At 54.8% G+C, this 19,144-nt stretch overlaps 2 protein-coding genes across 3 annotated transcripts in view; one reads left to right on the forward strand and one right to left on the reverse strand.

Moving 5' to 3' along the window:
- The first annotated feature begins 11,681 nt into the window (after positions 1–11,681).
- Positions 11,682–16,135, forward strand: TMEM101 (transmembrane protein 101). Of its 2 annotated transcripts, XM_008693532.2 has the most exons (5): positions 11,682–11,848; positions 12,150–12,330; positions 13,185–13,331; positions 14,132–14,448; positions 15,478–16,135. In XM_008693532.2, exons 1-4 carry the CDS (start codon positions 11,712–11,714, stop codon positions 14,438–14,440), a joined length of 774 nt encoding a protein of 257 aa, XP_008691754.1. In that variant the 5' UTR covers positions 11,682–11,711; the 3' UTR covers positions 14,441–14,448; positions 15,478–16,135. The 2 variants fall into 2 exon arrangements, with proteins under 2 accessions (XP_008691754.1, XP_008691752.1); XM_008693530.2 differs by lacking the exon at positions 15,478–16,135 and having other exon boundaries at positions 14,132–15,137.
- A 204-nt stretch (positions 16,136–16,339) lies between these two features.
- Positions 16,340–19,144, reverse strand: part of NAGS (N-acetylglutamate synthase) — a 3,785-nt gene continuing 980 nt past the window's right edge. Inside the window, exons 2-7 of the mRNA XM_040639868.1 lie at positions 18,848–19,122; positions 18,522–18,735; positions 18,064–18,244; positions 17,571–17,742; positions 17,289–17,471; positions 16,340–16,685 (exon numbers count right to left, since the gene is read on the reverse strand). Coding sequence (XP_040495802.1) covers positions 16,532–16,685; positions 17,289–17,471; positions 17,571–17,742; positions 18,064–18,244; positions 18,522–18,735; positions 18,848–19,122 — 1,179 coding nt within the window. The 3' untranslated portion in view covers positions 16,340–16,531. The remainder of the gene's footprint in view (positions 16,686–17,288; positions 17,472–17,570; positions 17,743–18,063; positions 18,245–18,521; positions 18,736–18,847; positions 19,123–19,144) is intronic.

A 19,144-nucleotide genomic window follows, 5' to 3' on the forward strand; every position in this document is an offset into this window, starting at 1 on the left:
CCCACCTCATCCCTTCGAAAATAAAAACGTATTACCCTCCCCACCACCTATAGCCAGGCAACTAACTTGACTTGGTTCACAGCAAGAATCTTCTGCAGCACTTTCTAGAGCCAGTGTTTGCAGGTGGGATTCGGCTGTGAGGGTTCCTGATGGCTTTTTAGTCTTTTACCGTGTGTGTGTACCAGTCTCACATTGGGCCAGAACCTCAGGATTCTCCCTCTGCCTTTTGTCTTACTTCATGGTACTAGAAGAACTTCCTCACCACACTCCCGTCTCCTAGATGGGAGAGTCCGCTGCCCTGTCTCCTGTGCCCTCTGCAGGAAGAACTCTTTTGCATGGCACGTCTCAGCTCCTCCTCGAAGGATGATTTTCTTCCATAAGAAACCTGGAGCCCACCTCTCCCGGTCTCTCGAAGTCTGTATCCAGAGCCACTAGCCCAGGAGAAAGCTTGGGTGACCTGTAGTTTCTCTTCTCCCACCAACCTCCTGCTTTTATGCCCTTCCCCACCCCCCTTAAATTTTACAAGCTTATGATAGTTTGTATGTGCTCAGCCAATGGGCAGAAAACCTGGAGAGAACTTCTGGACTTTAGCCCACCGGTTTGTCTGGTTTGACTAACCTGCTGAGCGCGAAAACTGGCTCGCGGTGCCCTTGTGCCTTCAGGGCAGTCCCGTGGGGCAGAGCGCGCCACCAGCTGAATATCAGGCACCTAGTGGGAAGTGGGTGATGCTCATGTGACTGGCTAGAGCTTTGGGGGTGGGGTGGGGGTTAACTACTATCTTTTTGGCCATGATCTCTTTCCCCTTCCTTTTTTTTTTTAATTAAATAAATGGATCAAAATTAAATAATTCAAGCCCTGCCTTCAAAATGAAATTTTTTTTTTTTTTAGTATTGTTTTAGCAAAAACAATAAAACCCAAATTTTTTTAACCATCACTCATGTCTCAGGTTTGTACGTGCTTTAGAGACCCCGGGGGGGGGGGTAAGGGGGGGAGTGTCTGGGTAATCTTTCCCTTTAGATTCTGTGCTTCTGTACTCTTTACCCTCTCTCCTTCCACCCCCTGGAGCTCACCCAGAGATACAGTGCAAAGTGTATAATTTAAGAAGGGTTTCCAGGGTTGGGAGGTGTGTGTGAGTGGGGTAGGAGCACAGAGGGGTGGGCATGTACATGAGGCTGTTTATTATGGGCTGTTTGGAAGAAAAGAGAAGACTGAGAAGTGTACTTTCATCTGCCATTGGCCAGAGCTAGATTTAAAGTACCAGGCCTTTGATCTAGTCTGCACGGAAGTGTAAGCTTCTGGAAAAGATGAAAGAGACAGAAGAGAGACCTTAAGCTCTAGAAACCCTAAGAGATGCCGTTAAAGGAGTGAATGTGGTCAATGGAAAAGCGAAGCCTGGGAGGAAGCTCTGTGTCATGCACCCACACCATCGCTGCCTCCTCGTTCGTCTTTAGGTCTGTGAATGGAAGACCGTAGGTACCAACTACTTCTGGTAGGGAGTACTTTTGACTCTAGTTTTAGTTTATGAAATGATGTGGGGGAACTTGAAACCCTTCAAGAGGTGGAGTTAGGACGGTGTGAAAGGCAGTGAGGTAAAGAAAGAGCAAGGGCTTTGGAGGCATAAATAGTTGGGCTTAAATCCCTACACCTCCCTTTCCTCATGTTGAGATTGTGGGTAAGTCATTTCACCAGTCTGAGTGGTCAGCATGGAGCTCATCCCCGTCCCCTAGAGTTGGTGTGGAAGGCTAAGGATCTTGAAAATGCTTGATGCCTAGAAGGTGCTCTGTAAGTGTGAGCTTGGTCCCGGGATGGTTGAGTCGGGAGGAGATTGGATCAGGTGATTGTCAGAGGCTCCGGTTTTGTTTCAGAAGTCTGTCTTTAGATGGCGTTTTCAATGAGGCTGATGACGTAATGCAGTTGGGCAAGGGTCGGGGGTGTCTCAGTCCTGCCTTCTGTCTCACAGATCTCACCTCTACCTCTGCCCTGCAGTCTTGGGAGTTCCTTTGATGACAACATGAAACCCACCCCTTTTACAGAAGGAGAGTGGGTTCCACAGGGCTCAGTGACTTGTCCCGAGAACCACTGCTACCCGTGATGGCAGAGCTGGAGCAAAACCCCAGGCTTCTATCCCCCTGTGGGCCCCTAATGCCGCTCCATGACTTTGCAAACTGATGGCATGTACACTCCTTACTTGTTGCCCGGTGTAGGATGGGACACAGACGGGGGAGAGTGGCAGAAATGGCGCGCTAGATGGGAAGAACACCGAACCGTCGAAGAGTGTGGTGCAGAGGGCTCGCGTCCCTGATGACACGTGTGCAGGTAGCTCTGCAGTGTCTCCCTCGCCCAGGACACACAGACCTCTCCACCCCAGCACCCGATGACCTCCGTCCCCACTGCCGCGTGCCCTTGGGTTTACTGCTGTGGTGAAGATGCAGTCAGTAGGGTAAAGGAGCATTCCCACAAGGAGCCGATACCGAGTTTGTGCCGTGAAGAGGCCGAGCAGCTTTGAAAATTGCCCGGGCACTGTGGTATTAGGTCAGGGGCTCCAGCCTGGAGCCAGTGATTCAGGGTAAAGGCTCCTTGACGTTTTTGAAGTTAAGAATATGTGTGTTGCAATCTGTTCTTCCACAAGACCTACGAGTTAGCAAAGGAAGATACAGAGAGCTTTCAGTCCTACCCAGGGCTAGAACCTCCTGTCTCGTTGACGTGGGGGACGTGGTGGTGCTAACGCATGAGGCTGGGACCTGCAACATGCAGGTGGCGAGAGTGGCAAGGGCAGGTCTGAGAACTGGAATTGGTCATCAGGGTTGAAGCATGATCGTTGTTTACATGGTGGGCTTGCTTTCTCGTCACTGCTGGGGGCTGCTCGTGGCAGAGAATTCTCCTTTGAGAAACTTGAAATCATCAGTGTGTACTGCCTAACCGTAAGGGGTCCGACATAATAGCACCGGGTACCTTACGGGGGAGAAGAGGATGCTGTCGGGCTGCCATCCGCTGGTCATAGACTGCTGCTGGGTAACCATGCTTCAAAACGAGTGTGCTCTTTTTTTTTTTATTAGAAAAGCCTTACATGGCTCATTAGAGAAAGCTAGGAAATAAGGCAAATGTTTTCGCACTCCCACGCCCCATGGCAAACATCTTCATGTTGTCCAGATTGTAAAACATTTCTTCTCTGCACCCCTTGCACTGCTGACAAGGCAGTGTACTTCACAACGTCAGAAGAGACTGGCCAACCAGTTGCGTCATCCCCAGCTCACAAGTGCGCTCTAATCTTAGCATCTTAGAACGGTAGGGGCCAGGTGATCTCTCCGATCACTCCCAGCCCATCCGGCTTTATCTCGTCCGTCTTATCCTGTAATGCCTTGCTTCAGAGCCACCGGCGAAGCCATCCTTGACAAAATGGAAGGCGAGTCCTAGAGTTTTTTTGTATCGCTCATGTCCTGTGGCATGTACGACTCGCATTATAGTTACTTGTTCAGATTTTCCTTGAGCGGTCTCATGGGGAATTTTGAGGCTCCAGGGCAAGGCCGATGACGTACTCGCTTTTGTATCACTCCCTAGCACCCAGCTGTTGAGTAGGACTGAAGGTAGAAGTTAGAGAGTCACCAGGCTCATAACTGGATGAGTTGCCTGAGTCAAGATGAAAAGCAATCCAGGACAGAGTGGGATTTGAGGTCAAGCTTGGAAGAGGACAAGGGATCCGTAAAGGACCGGGGAGCTGAAGAGCAAGGTGGGAGCAGCCAGGCTCTCCCTCAGGTTTCTTGGGAGCGTACTTCAGCAGCTGGGACCGACCCTGGTCGGGCTTTGGCCTTCCTGTCCACTTTCCTGTCATTTTCAGTTTTGTTGGAAAGTCTAAAGGGGAACTAAATCTCTTCTGAACTGGTGAAGTGAGGTGAGGGTGAGGCATATTTCTAGTGACTTCTCAACTGACCTCTCCAATTAACTTTTCTGATGCTGACTCCTGCAGTTAGTTTCAGTGGAGGGACTAACAAGTGGTGGCTTCTTTTCGAATCTGACCCCCTTGGTCCTGGTCTCCGTCCTCGTTTCAAGTAGCCGCTCATGCCTACTGTGGGGAGGTACGTGTACTGCTCTGAAGAGAATGTTCTGGGATGGTCTCTTGAGATGTCATGGAAGGTGAAATCTGAACAAGGTGCCAGCCAAGAGTGCTTGGCTAGGGGGAACAGCAGGCGCTAAGCTGAGGGTGCTAAGAGCTTGGGGTGTTCAGTAACTACTAGAAGATAGGTGCTGAAGCCTCGTGAGCAGGAGCGGATCACGCAGGGCCTCGTTGCCGTCGTAGGGACTGGACTCTGTTGTTGGCACGGTGAGGAGCTGTTGGAGGGTCGGAAGCTGTCGAGGGCTTTAGTCTGTCAGGCAGCAAAGGGGGAAACAGACCGCTGCATTCCGAGGCTGTTGTGGTCATCCAGGCGGGACGTGGTGGTGACAGATGGATGACTTCACGACTGACAGGGCTTGCTGATGGAGAAGTTTTGAGGTCGAGGTGGTGAGGGGAAGAGGAACCGAGAGCGGCTTCTGTGTGGATGGCGAACAACGAGAAAGAGGTTTGTGGAAAAATCAAGAGTCTCGTTTTGCCTTGTTTGTCTTACCTGCGAAACCCTGAAGAGCAGATGGCAGCTGGGCAGCGAGAGAACAGGCCTGGCGTTCAGCGGGGAGGACTGGGCTGGGGCTGGGTGTTCAGGACTCATTACCTCGTCGTGCACTCCAGGGGGGTGGGAGACGAGATCCATGGCCGCAGAAGATGTTTCGGCCTCTGATGGGAGGGGCCCCTTCTTCCACTATAAAGAGGAAGCTGCTCACGGTTGCTGGTGAGTTCGTAGATCTGACAGGGAGCTGAGGGTGAAGGAGTGCGGGTCTAGTGGTTCAGTAAACACAGGACAGAAATGCCGTGATTGCTGAGGTCCGTACTCGTGCATTTAGGGTGTAACCAGATGCACATCGTGTGACTTTGTGGTAACCCACAAAGCTCAGTCGAGCGACTGAGGTGCAGACGCAGAAGGTGGAGAGCTGGGTGCGACCAAGGGTGTTCATCGCGTGTGCGCCATGGAGGGAGAAGGGAGTGCGGCTGCGGATATCGGCAAGGGAGTGACTGTAGTAATGAACCTTTCACCCCTGCAGGTGGAGGCTGTCCTCAGATACACTTTGGTTTTTGTTCAGATTAGCCTTTCTGAAAGTGTCCTGCTGTCATCCTTGTGTCCTGGCTATGGGAAGGATAAGCCAGAAGTCAGCATGTGAACAGTGCGCACATAGAGGATGCTTCCAGGGCCAGATGGCCCGGGCAGTAGCAAGCTCAGCACAGATATCCTGACTTAGAAATGCCAGGGATGTCGTGGCTCCTAGGGAATAATAGTCCAGCCTTCCAGTTTATAATTTTTTTTAAAGAGTTTATTTATTTGACAGAGACAGCGGGAGAGGGAACACAAGGAAGGGGAGTGGGAGACGGAGAAGCAGGCTTCCCGCCAAGCAGGGAGCCCAATGCAGGGCTCGATCCAAGGACCCTGGGATCATGACCGGAGCCGAAGGCAGATGCTTAACCAGCTGAGCCACCTGGGTGCCCCTGTCTTCCAGTTTAAATATCCTTTCTGCAGCATCCTCGACAGACTGTCTTTACTTGAACACTTTCATTGATGGGGAGCTCACTGCTTTGAGAAACAACATGTGGTCCTGTGCCCTTTTGTCCTCTAAGCAGCAGCTCCTTTCTAGAGCTGTGGCTAGAGCTCAGGTCGCCAGCACGCTAGTCCTTGCTCTTCAGGATGTTTCTTTTCCTCGCAGCCCCTGGGTGAGGGGCACGCAGATGTGACTGGGAGCTCTCTTGTCTTCTCCAGTGAAATGGCTTTTTTCAGCCAACTATTCTAGCCTATTAAGAGCTTTTAAAAAAATCTTGATTTTATAATATAGTAGTTATCCATCCCAATGTTGTATTAATTCTAATTTGTATAAACTATCTTCTGTGTTTTCATTATCCCAAGGAATGTAATGAGAGACTGTATAAAGTTCAGATGTTTATCTATGATAGTCATCTAGTTACCCTATCAAAAAAGGAATTGAAGTTGTTTGAGTATAACTTATTTTTGGTGCGCTCATGCGGGCAGCTGGTGGTCCCTGTGTTCTAGGTAACTGCTCACACAACATGCTCAATGAACCTTTCTGAATTTTGTTAACTGTTGTCACACTTGTCTGACTTTTGAAAATTGGAACTTTTGCTGAGCTCAAGTCTCTGGCAACCTTCAGTTTGTAATATTTTCTCAAAGATTATTATAATTTTAAATTTAAATTTTATTTTTTTAAAAGATCTTATTTAGGGGGCGCCTGGGTGGCTCAGTCGTTGAGAGTCTGCCTTCGGCTCAGGGCGTGATCCTGGTGTTCTGGGATCGAGCCCCACGTCAGGCTCTTCCGCTGGGAGCCTGCTTCTTCCTCTCCCACTCCCCCTGCTTGTGTTCCCTCTCTTGATGGCTGTCTCTCTCTCTCTGTCAAATGAATAAATAAAATCTTAAAAAAAAAAAAAGATCTTATTTATTAGAGAGAGAGTGAGAGAGAGCTAGATCATGAGCAGGGGGCAGAGGGGGAGGGAGATGTGGGACTCGATGCCAGGACCCTGGGATCACGACCTGAGCTGAAGGCAGATGCTTAACCGACTGAGCCACCCAGGCATCCATTAAACATTATTATAATTTTTAAAAAAGATTTTCTTTTTTTAAGTAATCTCGATACCCAAAGTGGGGCTTGAACTCCCAATCCCAAGATCACGAGTTGCACGTTCCAGGGACTGAGCTGGCCAGGCACCTCTCAAAGATTATTGACAGTGATTTTTCAAAATTTTCACTATAATTTCCTTGAACCAGATCACTTGAACTCATTCAAAGGGGCTCAAATCTGATCAACCAAAGGCTCAGCTTCATATCCTAGGTCGATGGCGGCTCAGCTGCTCTTCCCATTCTGGAGATAATCTGTGCTATTCACCCGTGGGCCTTACCTTCTTTGAGGGGTGTTCGGCTGGCATGTGGGACACTGGCCCAGGCTTTGGGCGCTGTGGGTTACTGCTCAGGAGCATGGCTGGATTCAGACGGGTCTAGGTTAGGTCAGATTTCATCTCTGCCACTGGTTAGCAGTATGACTTGGCAGCGTCTGTATCCTTGCCAAGCGTTTGTTTCCTCTGTAGAATGAGTGTCTCAGTTGAGGATTAAATGAAGCCTTGAGTGAGATGCTTGGCCCTTGGTAACCATCTCTTCCATGTGGCCCTTACAATTCTCTGAAGAGTTTGCTGGGTGGGGCTAGTGAGCACGCCAGGGAACCTAGAAAGAAACTTGTTTAGTTGGCCTCCTAGGGCAAGGCAGAAGTGCTGAGTACAGACACCCTGTCCCCAGACCCCTCTGTTTCAGAAAGCAATGCTGGACACTTCAAAAGCCAGAACGGAGTATTTTGACCTTTGGTCTAGTGAGAACAAGAGAGAGTATTTCCTTCCTTTGTGTCCAGAGAAGACCTAGGTGAATTACAGATGATGGCAGATTTCTCAGGCAGGCAGTATAGAATGAAAGAGAAGATGCCTGGCTCCTTTTTGACTTGTGGATGTGAGGTGTGGTGACTTGAGGCCTCCAAGGGACCTCAGGCTGCCATCCTGACAAGCGATAGACCAGGGTGTGGGGCTCAAAGGGAGAGGGCCATGGTGGGGTGAGGAGTGGTGTTTTTAGAAAGGCAGGGCAGGATCCTGCTCCCCTGGTTATAAGGCCCCAAGGCCTTGGAGATGTCCTCAACCTGTCCTGCCCACCCCACCCCCCATCCCCACCCTCAGCACTATGGCTTCCCTGACCTCTTTACTGCTTGGGGCAGTGGGCGGCCACGAGGGCAGGTAACTAGAGCTGAGATTCTTTCCACTGCTGTTCCTGGGCTGGGGCTGCACTTGGCAGGTGGTGCCAGGAATACAGGTGAGTGCATTGAACGTCATGGCCTGAGGCCCTGACTTCAGTGGCCAGGTTAGGCCCAGATCTAGTCAAGGCTGTGTCCTCTTGCAGAACAGGGACTCTGCAAATGTTGGCTGGTTGAGTGACCCAGGGAGTGTTTAGGGGCAGGAGACGGCAGAGTTGCTCCTGGACTGTGTGGGAAATAAGTGGGGATGGGGATAGGGTGGGAGGAAAGAAGGGGTACTGGGGTTTAAAAAGGCCATCTTCCCTGATGGCTTTTCATCCTAGTAGGCATAAGGGAATGAGAGGTGGCTGGGGTAGGGGATCAGAATCCCGGGGTCTCGGGCTTCGACAGCTCTCGCCAGAACCTTGGTAGCAGGTTGAATTATGCGAGATGGAGGGAGGTGTCCATAAGACCATGTTGGGGGACATGGCAAATGGTGAGACCCCTGAATGGTATCTCTTTTTCCTCTCCCTAGCATGCCCACACTTCCCCAGAGTCCTGGGTGGAGGAGTGAGGCACGAGTCTGTGTATCCATGACTGCCTGATGCAGCCTCAGGCCATCGTCATCCCGGCCCCTCATGGGGCCAGGATGGGGCAGGTGTGGCCACTCCTTTCTCACAGTGGCCACGGCCTTACTCGGCACTCTGGCAGCAGTGCGTCCAGCACCCTGCACCTGTCCAACCGCAGGTGGTGTGGTGGACTGTGGGGGCTCCCCCCACTCAGCCCCCCTCCCAAGCTCTGGCAGAGTGGCTCTTGGCCACGATACTCTGAGTTACCTGCTGCATGGCTCCTTCCAGGGCCTGTGGGGACTGTGGGTCTGCTGCTTTCTCCCAGTGTCCTGTGGGATCTGGCCGGTGCAGCCCGGGGGGGGCCTGGGTTTCGTGGAGCCGTTACCTCAGCCACAACCAGCTGGCCCTCCTGCCCCTGGACTCCTTCACCACCCTGGGCTCTATGCTCCTCCTGGATCTCACAACCTGCTTATCTGTGAGATAAGATGCAGCCTGTGGGGCCTGGGGAACCTGGAGCAGTTCGACCTGAGTCCCAACTGGCTGACCGAGCAAGGCACAGCCAGGCTTGGGGCCTCTTCTGTCTACACTGGCTCTTGCCAGCTGGAAACTGCTACGTGTGGCCTGGCCACCATACCAGGCCTAGAGGTCCTCTCTGGCTGGGAATGACACCAGTGAGCTGGAGGCTGAGGTCTCGGCAGCCTTGTTGGCGCTGGGCATCCTCCTCTTGTAGACAACTGGTTGCCACACTTCAGTTTCAAGGTGACTACAGACGTCTGGATGGTGGGCATGTGGCTGCTGCTGGCCAATCACCCCTGGGTGCAAGACTGCGACCTGCAGTGGGCCTTTGGGAAGCTTGGACAACCTGTGGCACTTGTGGGTGGCCAACCTGGGCAACCTGACTTGTCTTGGCCCTCAGCGGTTGGGGGTGGTGCTGAGCAGTGTGGAGGCCTGGCACTGCCTGCCTGAGACAGCTACCATGCGGGGTATCCTGGGCACCGTGCTGGTCACTGTGGCTCTGGTCGTGGCACAGCGCAAGTGCAGGTGGGGCTCTAGAGGAGCTGGGGAGGCAGAGAGCCCGCTGGAGAGGTAAGGGCTGCTGCAGAGAGAAGTGGAGGCAGCCGGAGGAGGGAGAGCAGATAGAGATGTAGACGACTAACAGGGCTGTTCTTCAGAAGTCTTTCCAGCCGAGTTGTCACCCTGGGCAGGAATGGGAAGAGTGGTGGTGGTGGGAGGGGAGAGGGGACAAATGGCCGTGTTCCCCTCGCAGGGCCTCTGACCCTCCCACTCACCTATTCTCTGACCTAACAAAATGCCAGCATCTTTCCTAGCCCTAGAAAGGGATTTGGCCCTTAGTACTTAACAACCTTCTGGGGACTAGGGCGAGTAGAAGGCAGAGACTGAAGACCAGAGGGAATTAGGGTGGGATGGGTACCAAGGGGAGCTTCATGAATCCCAGTCTCCTGCCCCTCCCCACAAATGTCCCCGGCCGCTGCCATTGCGAAAGTCATAAGGATGGTGGGGTGGGGTAGGGGTATTGCTCCTGTGGGCACAACCCAGCCAGGCTCCTACAACTATTTTATGGGCATACGCCGTCCCAATTCAGGTCCTCCTCAGCACCTTAGCTCCTTCCTGAGGGCTGTGCATTCTTGTCACATTTGAACTGGGATTGGGCTGAAGAGATGGAAAGATAAAACCAGTTGAAAGTTTGATTCTGTACTGTGGAAATTCCACAGTACAGATGTGGGATTCCACTGTGCCTGTGGAAAACTTACCTCATGTGGTTGTCACTGGCGCATTGGGGGCAGGTAGACAAAATGGCTTTTCATCCAGGTTTTTTCTCATTCCCTTCATCTGGACATTCCTTTCCCTCACCCCAGCATGCATGTACACAATCCCATTTCCTAGATTTTGCATGGATATATCTATCCCTCCCTCACGTTTCCGTTACGTGCAGGCTTTATCCCAATGACTGTGAAAAATAAGATGTGAGGCGTGTTTTGTGTAGCTTTGGCTGGCTGAGTGGGAATTTTTAATTCACATGAGGCTCCTCTCCCCACGCCAGGGAACTGGAAGCAAACAGACCTGAATTAAATAGCCTGGTGGGCGTGCTTGTAGAGTCTTAACTTTGATATTGGAAGATGAGTTTGTGTGTGGCAGGGTGGTGGTGGGGGGGTGCAGGAAGATGGGCGGGGGTGGCTTTGTGGTCGCAATCCTGGAGTGCCCAGAACTTTAGCCCACTTACTGAACAAATAATTACTGAATACCTACCATGAGTGAGACCGAGTGGCAACATCTTTTGTTCATTTATCTATTTAGCATGTATTTCCTGAATGCATCCTGTACACTAGGCTGTGAGGATATAACAGTATACAGAAACCAGACACTGTCCTTGCCCCCATAAAGCTCGCAGTCTAGGGTTAGTCTGGTTGCTAACAAAGAATCCGGAATACACAATTGCCATTGTGCTGAGGATTTCAAAGGAAGGGTACCTGATGTTATGAAAACATAAAATAGGGGAGCTAAGAATAAAGGAGGCCAATGGAGAAGCTGGGGAGGCCAGGTGGAAGCCTGCTGCAGTTAAACCAACAAATGGCGGTGGTTAGCGGGAGCATTGGAGCTGGAGAGGATGACTGATTTGAGATGTCCCGTGTGTCCACATCAGATCTTGCTCTTCTCTCACGGGACAGAGGGGAGACAGACGGAGACCAAACTTCTCTACAAAAGACTTAGCCAAGAGAACACCTTACTCTGAAATTAAACAGAAGTAGAGAGACTTTGTGTGTGTGTTTACATCATGTATCTACCCCCTACTATGAGCTGGTACCAACACTGCCACATTTAAACCTCTTAACAACGCTGCGAGGTAGCTGTCCTCTCCATTTTACAGATGGGTCTTAGAAAGTGCGGGCCATATGCCCCAAGTCTGTTGGGGTTGGGGTTAGGATTGGAGCCCAGGTTTAGCAGCATCTAAAGACTAGTTCGCCCACGGTTCTGATAACCTGAACCCACTGTTACTTCCTCTAGTCTAGTTTTCAATTTTGTAGCCACGAGGAGGGATCCTTAAGTCCATCAGCAGAGGGAAAGGCTGAGCTCCGCAGCAGGAACACATGCTTCAGTCCGGAACTGAGAGCGAGAGCATTGTTTCCCGTCGGAAGGGAAAAATGCTGCCCTCACCCCCCCTCCCCATCCCGCCCCCCGCCGCTTCGCGAGACCCGGAAGTTGCGTGTCGCATCCCTGCGCCAGCCTCCCTGTCCGGGGTGACGCCGCAGCGGACTGCCCTTCCCCAAGATGGCGTCGAAGATGGGTTCGCGACGGTGGATGCTGCAGCTGATCATGCAGCTGGGTTCGGTGTTGCTCACGCGCTGCCCCTTCTGGGGCTGCTTCAGCCAGCTCATGCTGTACGCTGAGAGGGCCGAGGCGCGCCGGTGAGCGGGCCCACGCGGCCGCCCAGCACGGTGGGGGGCGTTACGGTCCGTCCCAAGAACGGGGGTGCGGTGAGGTGGGGAAGAAGTTGGGACCCTTGGGCTGGGGAAGCGTTGGGACCTCGGGCTTGTTAGGGGCTGTGGTCTGGGGCAAGGTGGGCATCGAGCGTAGTGCAGGGGTCCTGGCCGTGAGAAGGGCCTCCGGTTTAGGGGGCAGTGGAGCTTGTGGGAACTCAAAGGGGTCTCAAGGCTCTTCTCCCGCTTCATTCTGTCCTCGTTGCTTCTTCCCCTCTCCGGCTCGCAGGAAGCCCGACATCCCAGTGCCCTACTTGTACTTCGACTTGGGGGCGGCCGTGCTGTGCGCCAGCTTCATGTCCTTTGGAGTGAAGCGGCGCTGGTTCGCGCTGGGGGCGGCCCTCCAGCTGGCCATTAGCACCTACGCCGCCTACATCGGGGGCTACGTCCACTACGGGGATTGGCTGAAGGTGAGCACCTCGGCCCAAGACGGGACTTCGCTAGGGGGATGGGGAGCCCGAGGCCAGTACCCAGTGCCCCGGGGCATTTAGGTAATGCATGGTGCTAGCCAGGTGCATAGTGTGAAGCCTGGGAAGGCAGAACCCCCAGGCTTGTGGAGATTATTAGAGACTGCAAGGATGAAAGGACCTTAGAGAGCACACAAGACTGCCTTTCAGGGTGTGAAAACTGAGGTCTGAAGATGAGAAACAGACTTTCCCAAAGTCACACCGCAGTTAGCTTTGCAGATGAGACCAGAACCCTTTATACTATTAGTTTAGTAATGTCAGGCTATAGGGCAAAAGGGACTTTGGAGAGTACCGGTTCCTACCATCTGATTTTATGAAATTTAATTAATTTAGTACAACATGTAAACCAGACAGTGCCAGGACCTGTGCCAGGCGCTGCAAGCTTGTAGGCGATCCTAGGCAAAGGAAGGGGCCGGTAGCGGAGGCAGATGTGTGAACAGCTACCGGACAATGGGATCAATGGTGTTTTCATGGGACAGACTATACTATATAGCAGAAAGAACATTGGGATTCGAGTCTGTACACCTGGAGGTGCAGAGGGGGCAACTCTTGGTATCTAGGTTCTGCCACTTTCTGTAGGACCTTGGACAATTTTATTAACCCCTCTGGGCCTCAGTTTCCACTTCTGATAAAAAGAGTTATCTATCTCTGCTGCACGTGCCCACCACACTTGGAAATGGTAAGAGGGTTCATCAGATGGAATGGGATTCGTAGAGACGGGCAGTTCTGTGCTCTGGACAGCCAGGAGAAACGTGGTGGCTACAGTCCCTGACTGGGGTCCCCTCACCTCGGTCCAGGTCCGTATGTACTCACGCACAGTTGCTATCATCGGCGGCTTTCTTGTGCTGGCCAGCGGCGCCGGGGAGCTCTACCGCCGGAAACCCCGCAGCCGCTCCCTCCAGTCCACCGGCCAGGTGTTCCTGGGCATCTACCTCATCTGCGTGGTAGGTTGGGGGACTGTTGGCTGGAAGTGCTTGCCTGGGGGTGAGGTTTGAACCCCTGCCTGGCAGAACGCAGGGAGGTGGGCAGAATAAGGCCTTGCATGTAGTTCCTGATGGTCTGCCTCCTGGGAGCTGCCCCAGCCGGCTTTTGGGCCTCAGGGCCCTTCAAGTGCCTGAGACCTGGCTCAGAGTCCCTTCTTCCAACATTATTGCCACCAGAGAGAGAAGAGAAGAGGTTCGACTGACCATTCAGTCCCAAGCCTGAGAGTCAGGAGAACAAGGTGGACTAGTCCTCTCATGGCTGCAGCCCCTGGAGGACTGGGAGAGGGGGCAAAGGAGAGGTTTGCTGGGGTTCAGACCCCAGATGGGGCTCTATAGCTTAGAGTTGGCGGGTGTTGCCTAGGGTAGCCAGTTATGGTACTCCCTCCCTCGTGGAGGACCTAGGCGGAGCCAGTGTGATGGGGACGTGGACAGGCTCCAGGTCACTTGGCTTCATCTTAGTTACTGGGCACCATATCCCATGTGTAGAGCTCTGGATTCAGAGGTGAGAGCCCCAGGCTGGCAGTGGAGACTCACTTCCGCCCTTCTGAACCCTGAAGGCGAGGAGAGACAGGCCCTAACCTCATGAGCTCCCTAGTCGGTGGGGGGAGATGCAGGCCCTCCTTTCAGAGAGCCCCAAGTCTGAGGTGGGAGTCAGAAGCCCACTGGGCAGAGGCCGAGTTGCAGGTGCCATCTCAGGGGCAGCCATCCCCAGACAGGCTCCTCAGCTGGCCAGAGAGACTTAGAGGACGGTGTGTCTTTAGGCCTACTCACTGCAGCACAGCAAGGAGGACCGGCTGGCCTATCTGAACCATCTCCCGGGAGGGGAGCTGATGATCCAGCTGTTCTTCGTGCTGTATGGCGTCCTGGCCCTGGCCTTCCTGTCAGGCTACTACGTGACCCTGGCTGCCCAGATCCTGGCCATACTGCTGCCCCCAGTCATGCTGCTCATTGACGGCAATGTTGCCTACTGGCACAACACACAGCGCGTTGAGTTCTGGAACCAGATGAAGCTCCTTGGAGAGAGTGTGGGCATCTTCGGGGCCGCCGTCATCCTGGCCACTGATGGCTGAGCGGCACGGTGAGAGGCCAAGATAGGCGCGGGGAGCCACCAAGGGCCACCCTGCCTTCCTCCTTGCTGGCCCAGTTGTTTCTTTATGCTTTCTGCTCTGTTGGTTTGGTTCTTTGCTGTGTGTGTATGTGTTGGTAAGAGGCAGGTCTCGGCCCTTGGTGGGTGGGAGGCCTGATGATGATGCCTTCCAGGGGCTTTTTCCTGTTCGTTGGTAGGAGACCTGAGGCCAACTGCTCCCCGGGTCTCCTGTCTCAGAGAAGGGAGTAAGGCAGGGCTCGGGTGGGGGTACTGAGAGTGGGAGAGAGAGGAAGGAAGACCATGAACCGGAAGTGAGCAAATGTGAAAAATTCCTTTTTGAACCTGGCAAGTGCAGCTAGGATCTACAGTGCTTTTTGGAGACTGAGAGTGAGTATGTGTGTTGACACGTGGCTTGGGCCGAGAGGAGCCGGGGGGGGGGGGGGGCACTGCAGAAGTCATGTGAGTTCTCAGGGTATGCCGGGGGCAGAAATAGCACTAGCTGTCGCCACACCTTGAAAGCAGAGCAGGCCCCTGTCTGGGGTGTGCAGGGGTAGGGCTGGCAGCAGCCAACTTCCTGCCTCCTGCCTTCTGTTTCCAGCTCTGTGGTTGGCCTGGTTGGGGTGAGTGCCCTCCGAAACACCAGACCACACAGTCCTCCAAAAATAAACATTTTATATAGACGTTTGGCTTTGCTTCTCTGTTCTCCCCACGGGGCATGTTGCCATTGGCTGGGATTGATCTTGGGTTTCTTGAAAGACCACATCTGGTTAAGGCCCACTTTGGTCCTCCCGTGGTCTCTGCTCTGTTCTGAGAGTTCCCACAGGCCTTTGGCTGTCTGGTCAGGATCCTCCCTGTAGTCTGTCTTTGGTCCGTCCCCTCAGTCCCTGTGTCGTAGCTTGCCTTTTCCTCCCCTTTTATCCTCCTGGTTTCTTTTGAAGGAATCTTTGGTGAGGGCAGCTGGGGTGGGGTTGGGGGGGAACTAACGTGAAGTGTCCACTGTGAGGATTTTACATCTTACAGATGAGGAAATGGGAGCTCAGAGAAGGCGAGCAGCTTACCTCAAGCCACAGAGCAGATGCAGCCACGGCTGGATTCCAGGTCGGGCCTGTCTCATGCCCACGCAAAGCTGTGCTCTCTGTCACCCCTCTCCTGAGGGAAGTCAGAGGCTGCTCCTGGGGTTTGGTTCTGTCATGGCCCTGCTGTGCCACGATGGTCCTCTCCCTACTTGTCCATGCACCTCCTGATTGAAAGTAACCCGGCGACCAGTATGGAGGCCTGGCACTTTGGGGGGTCAAAAATGCGGGTTGAAACTGGCTTTGGACTCCCGCTGGCCGAGGTTTTCTGTTCCCACAGATGGAGCCAGCCTGCAGCTGTGGGGGCCAAGTCTGGGCCTTGCTTGGAAAGAGCGCTGGGGCTGATGTTGGTCTGGTCTGTGGGATGGAGGGAAGCCCCTCTGGGGGCGACAGCGTTCATCTTGGGGGCACTCCCTCTCATTTAGCTTCTCTCTTCCCTCTGGGAGACCCCTGCTTCTCCAGCCCTCAAGATCTTGCTCCCAGAAGGTCACTGCTCATTTCCTTTCAAGTGTGAGCTGACTCTCAGACACGTATTTGTGTTTTAATCAAGGCCTCCTGAAAAGTTGTAAGACCCAAAGGAATTAAAATAAGTGGTGGAATATCAAGCAAACGGGGTGATACTTTGGGCAAGGGAACCTCAAAACAGCACAGAGGCCACAGAAACTGGCCCACCTGTAAGGTTAGCCCTGAGTAGAGCCCTGGAAGGCCAGCCCCCGACCCTCACCTCCCAAATCTCTAGACTGAAAATTGAAGCCCATCTGGTTATAGCTTTGGAGCCAGTGGTGGTGGTGGTGGAGGGGTCTTGGACACACCCTTCTTCCTGTGCTTGTCCCTACTTGGGCTCCCCCCTCTGGGCAGAGTAGAGTGGGGGCTGCTTCCTCTCAGCAGATGTCTTAGCCATCAAGCGTGGTCCAGCCTGTGGCTGCCTGGGATCACCTCCAGCAGGCATGGCTTTTGGTTCACCCTGGTTGTCCCAGGGCCTGCAGGGCGGGCGGTGAGGGTCAGCTGCCTGGGTCAGAAGCTGGCTTGCGGAAGGAGTCCGGCAGCCCCTTGGCATGATTGACCAGCTCGTAAGAGTCCCGGATATCTGCCAGGCCAAACCAGAAGAAGATCCACTGCTTGTTGGAGAAGCTGCCATCACTGTGTTTGAAGTACCTGGTGGGGGGAGGAAGCAGCCTTTAGGGCAAGGCCGGTGCTCACTACGCCTGCTGGACACCTGCTATTATCTGGTTTCGTCTTTACAGCAGCAGCTCAGAGGCTGGTGGTGGTATGTTCTTTTCACAGAGAAGCAGCTAAGGCTCAGAGAAGTTAGTGGACCTGTGGGAGTCCCAAGGCTAGGAAGGTTAGACTGAGGATGTCCTTTGCTCTCTGTGCCTCCAGGGGAGGGATTTTTATTCACCTCTGGGTCCCCACAGAACTGGGTGAGGGGATAGTTGCAGAAGGAAAGAGAAAGGAGAGAATGGTCCCCTGGAGATGCAGTGGGCCTGGGGTCAGTGCAGCAGCTGGGCCTGGAATAGAGCCTGGAGGGTCAGGATTTCTCAGGACTCTGGGCTAGTCGGGGAGAGTCTGCAAGGAATCTGCTGCAGTGGGGCAGAGCGTGTGGAAGTGTGCCCTGCTTCTGGGCAAGCTCGGACTCCGTGTGTGGTCTGCTCCCTGGGGCATGCGGGGCCACATGGAGTGGGGCCTTTTCCTTGGGGGAAGCCCGGCCTTCTTGGGGCGTGGCCGTGGGGGCTGGGGCGGGGCTGGGGCGGGACCTACCAGGGATTGATGGGGTTGGTGACCCGGGAGCGCCAGAACAGCGTCTGCAGGTCCCGCCGCAGGCACTCCCACAGCATCTGGCCGGAGCCTTGGCCCTGGCGGCTGGAGCTCACGACAAACTTGTCTAGATACGGGGTGCCCCCCAGTACGGGCTCCGTGGTTAGAATGGCGGCCGCGTTGTACCTGGCGCAGCAGGGGAGAGGCAGGCTGGGACCTCTTCTTGGCCCCCAAGCTGCCCGGCTCTGTCCCTCGGTCCCTGCCCTCTGGGGCCCGTAGGCTCACCCCTCAGAGACGTAGACAGAGTGCAGCCGCGGGCGCAGCGAGGCCAAGTAGTCGTCCCGGAGCGTCTTGCCGAAGCTGGCGTTGACCAGGTTCACCAGACGGCCCTGGTCCAGGCTGTCCAGGCTGCGCACCCGCAGCATCCGCTCGGCGTTCTTGAACAGGGTCCCGGACCCTGGGGGTGGCATGGAGGGGGAGAGGTTAGTCGAGCCCAAGAGCCAGGTCCCATCGGCTCCTGCATTTGCCCTGCCTGGTGGGGGGTCCAGATAGGCCAGGAGCCGGTGGGTCAGTGACCGTCTTTGGAAGCTCTTCACAGTGAAGTGATTTCTGTGGTCGGCATAGACATGTACCTGATTTTCACACAGGGAGATGCTTTCCCCTGGCAGTCTGTCCCTCAACTTCCGTCCATCGTCCGTAGTCCCACCTACTTCCCCTAGACCCGCCTACCTGCCCTGAAACCGGGTCTCGCCGGGTCTACCCCCAGGCGCCCCCTCACCCTTGTTGCTGAAGAGCTCGGTGAGCAGCGTGCTGGCGGCGGTGATGACGGCCGAGGAGTGGTGCGGCAGGCGGCTGAGCACGTCCACGATGAGCCGCATCTGCTGTCGTTCCTTGGTGCTCACCCACTCGGCGTTGGTCACCAGGTCCAGATCGGCGGGCAGGTTCACGTTACTCAGGACCTGCGTCCAGGCCCGGGGGTGAGCCTCTGGCCTGCAGCCGGCCGCGGACTGCGCCCCTGCCCCCCCGCGCCCCGGACTCTACCTTGGGGACCCCTTTACCCTCACTTCCTCCCGGAGCCCTCAGCCCGGGAGGGTTTGGATCTGGGCACCATTCCTTTTCCGACCCACCCGGCTTGAGAATGACTCTGGGGCCCGTCTGGGAGGCGAGCAGGGAGCCCAAGAGGGGCTCAGCCAGGCCCGGAGTCGCGGGAGTGGAGCCCATCCAGAGGGGACACACCTTTTGACTGCTGTCGTGCAGGCCTCCTGTGTTATTGAGGAAGATGATCTTGGTGGGCTGTAGCGCCTTGGCTAGAGCCGCGGTCACCTCCAGCGAGTCAAGGAGCACGGAGCGGCGTGCGGTGGTCTCCCCGATGGGGCACAGGATGGGGATGCTGCCGGACTCCAGACACCACTGTAGCAGGTCGGTCTCCACGGAGACGACGCCACCGTAGCTGTGGGCCAGACGTGGTGCTCAGGAGGGCCGCCTCCAGGCCCGCGGGGCTGGGGCGGGGCGGGCGGCGGGGCGACGTCTAAGGACGCCTTGCCAGGCAGGGCCGCACTAACCTGGCGTGAGGGGCTGGCTCAGCGGCGCCCAGCACCGAGCCGCCGCCAAAAAAAGGTACGGCAGTGGCAGCGTTGTGCCGCAGCTCATCCACCAGCACCTTGCAGTTCTGGGCAAGCTGTGCCTTGGCCTCCCAGAAGGAAAGGCAGCCGGAGGGCGCCGTGGGAGCCGGCAGCCCGAGGACTACCAGCGGCTTCATGTCCATGCGCTGCAGGAACGCCAGGGCGAAGGCCAAGCTGGATACGCCCTGACTGCACTTGAGTACCTTCTCGTCCACCTGCGGGGGAGGGAGCGTTCAG

This window comes from Ursus maritimus, unplaced genomic scaffold (genome assembly GCF_017311325.1).
Source record: "Ursus maritimus isolate PB19 unplaced genomic scaffold, ASM1731132v1 scaffold_24, whole genome shotgun sequence".
NCBI lineage: Eukaryota > Metazoa > Chordata > Mammalia > Carnivora > Ursidae > Ursus > Ursus maritimus.

Bases quoted from the DNA above. Each gene is read 5' to 3' on its own strand.
- TMEM101 (XM_008693532.2), top strand. From the start codon at position 11,712: ATGGCGTCGAAGATGGGTTCGCGACGGTGGATGCTGCAGCTGATCATG. The intron at 11,849-12,149 runs GTGAGCGGGCCC...TCCGGCTCGCAG, and splicing joins GAGAGGGCCGAGGCGCGCCG to GAAGCCCGACATCCCAGTGC. The intron at 13,332-14,131 runs GTAGGTTGGGGG...GTGTGTCTTTAG, and splicing joins GCATCTACCTCATCTGCGTG to GCCTACTCACTGCAGCACAG.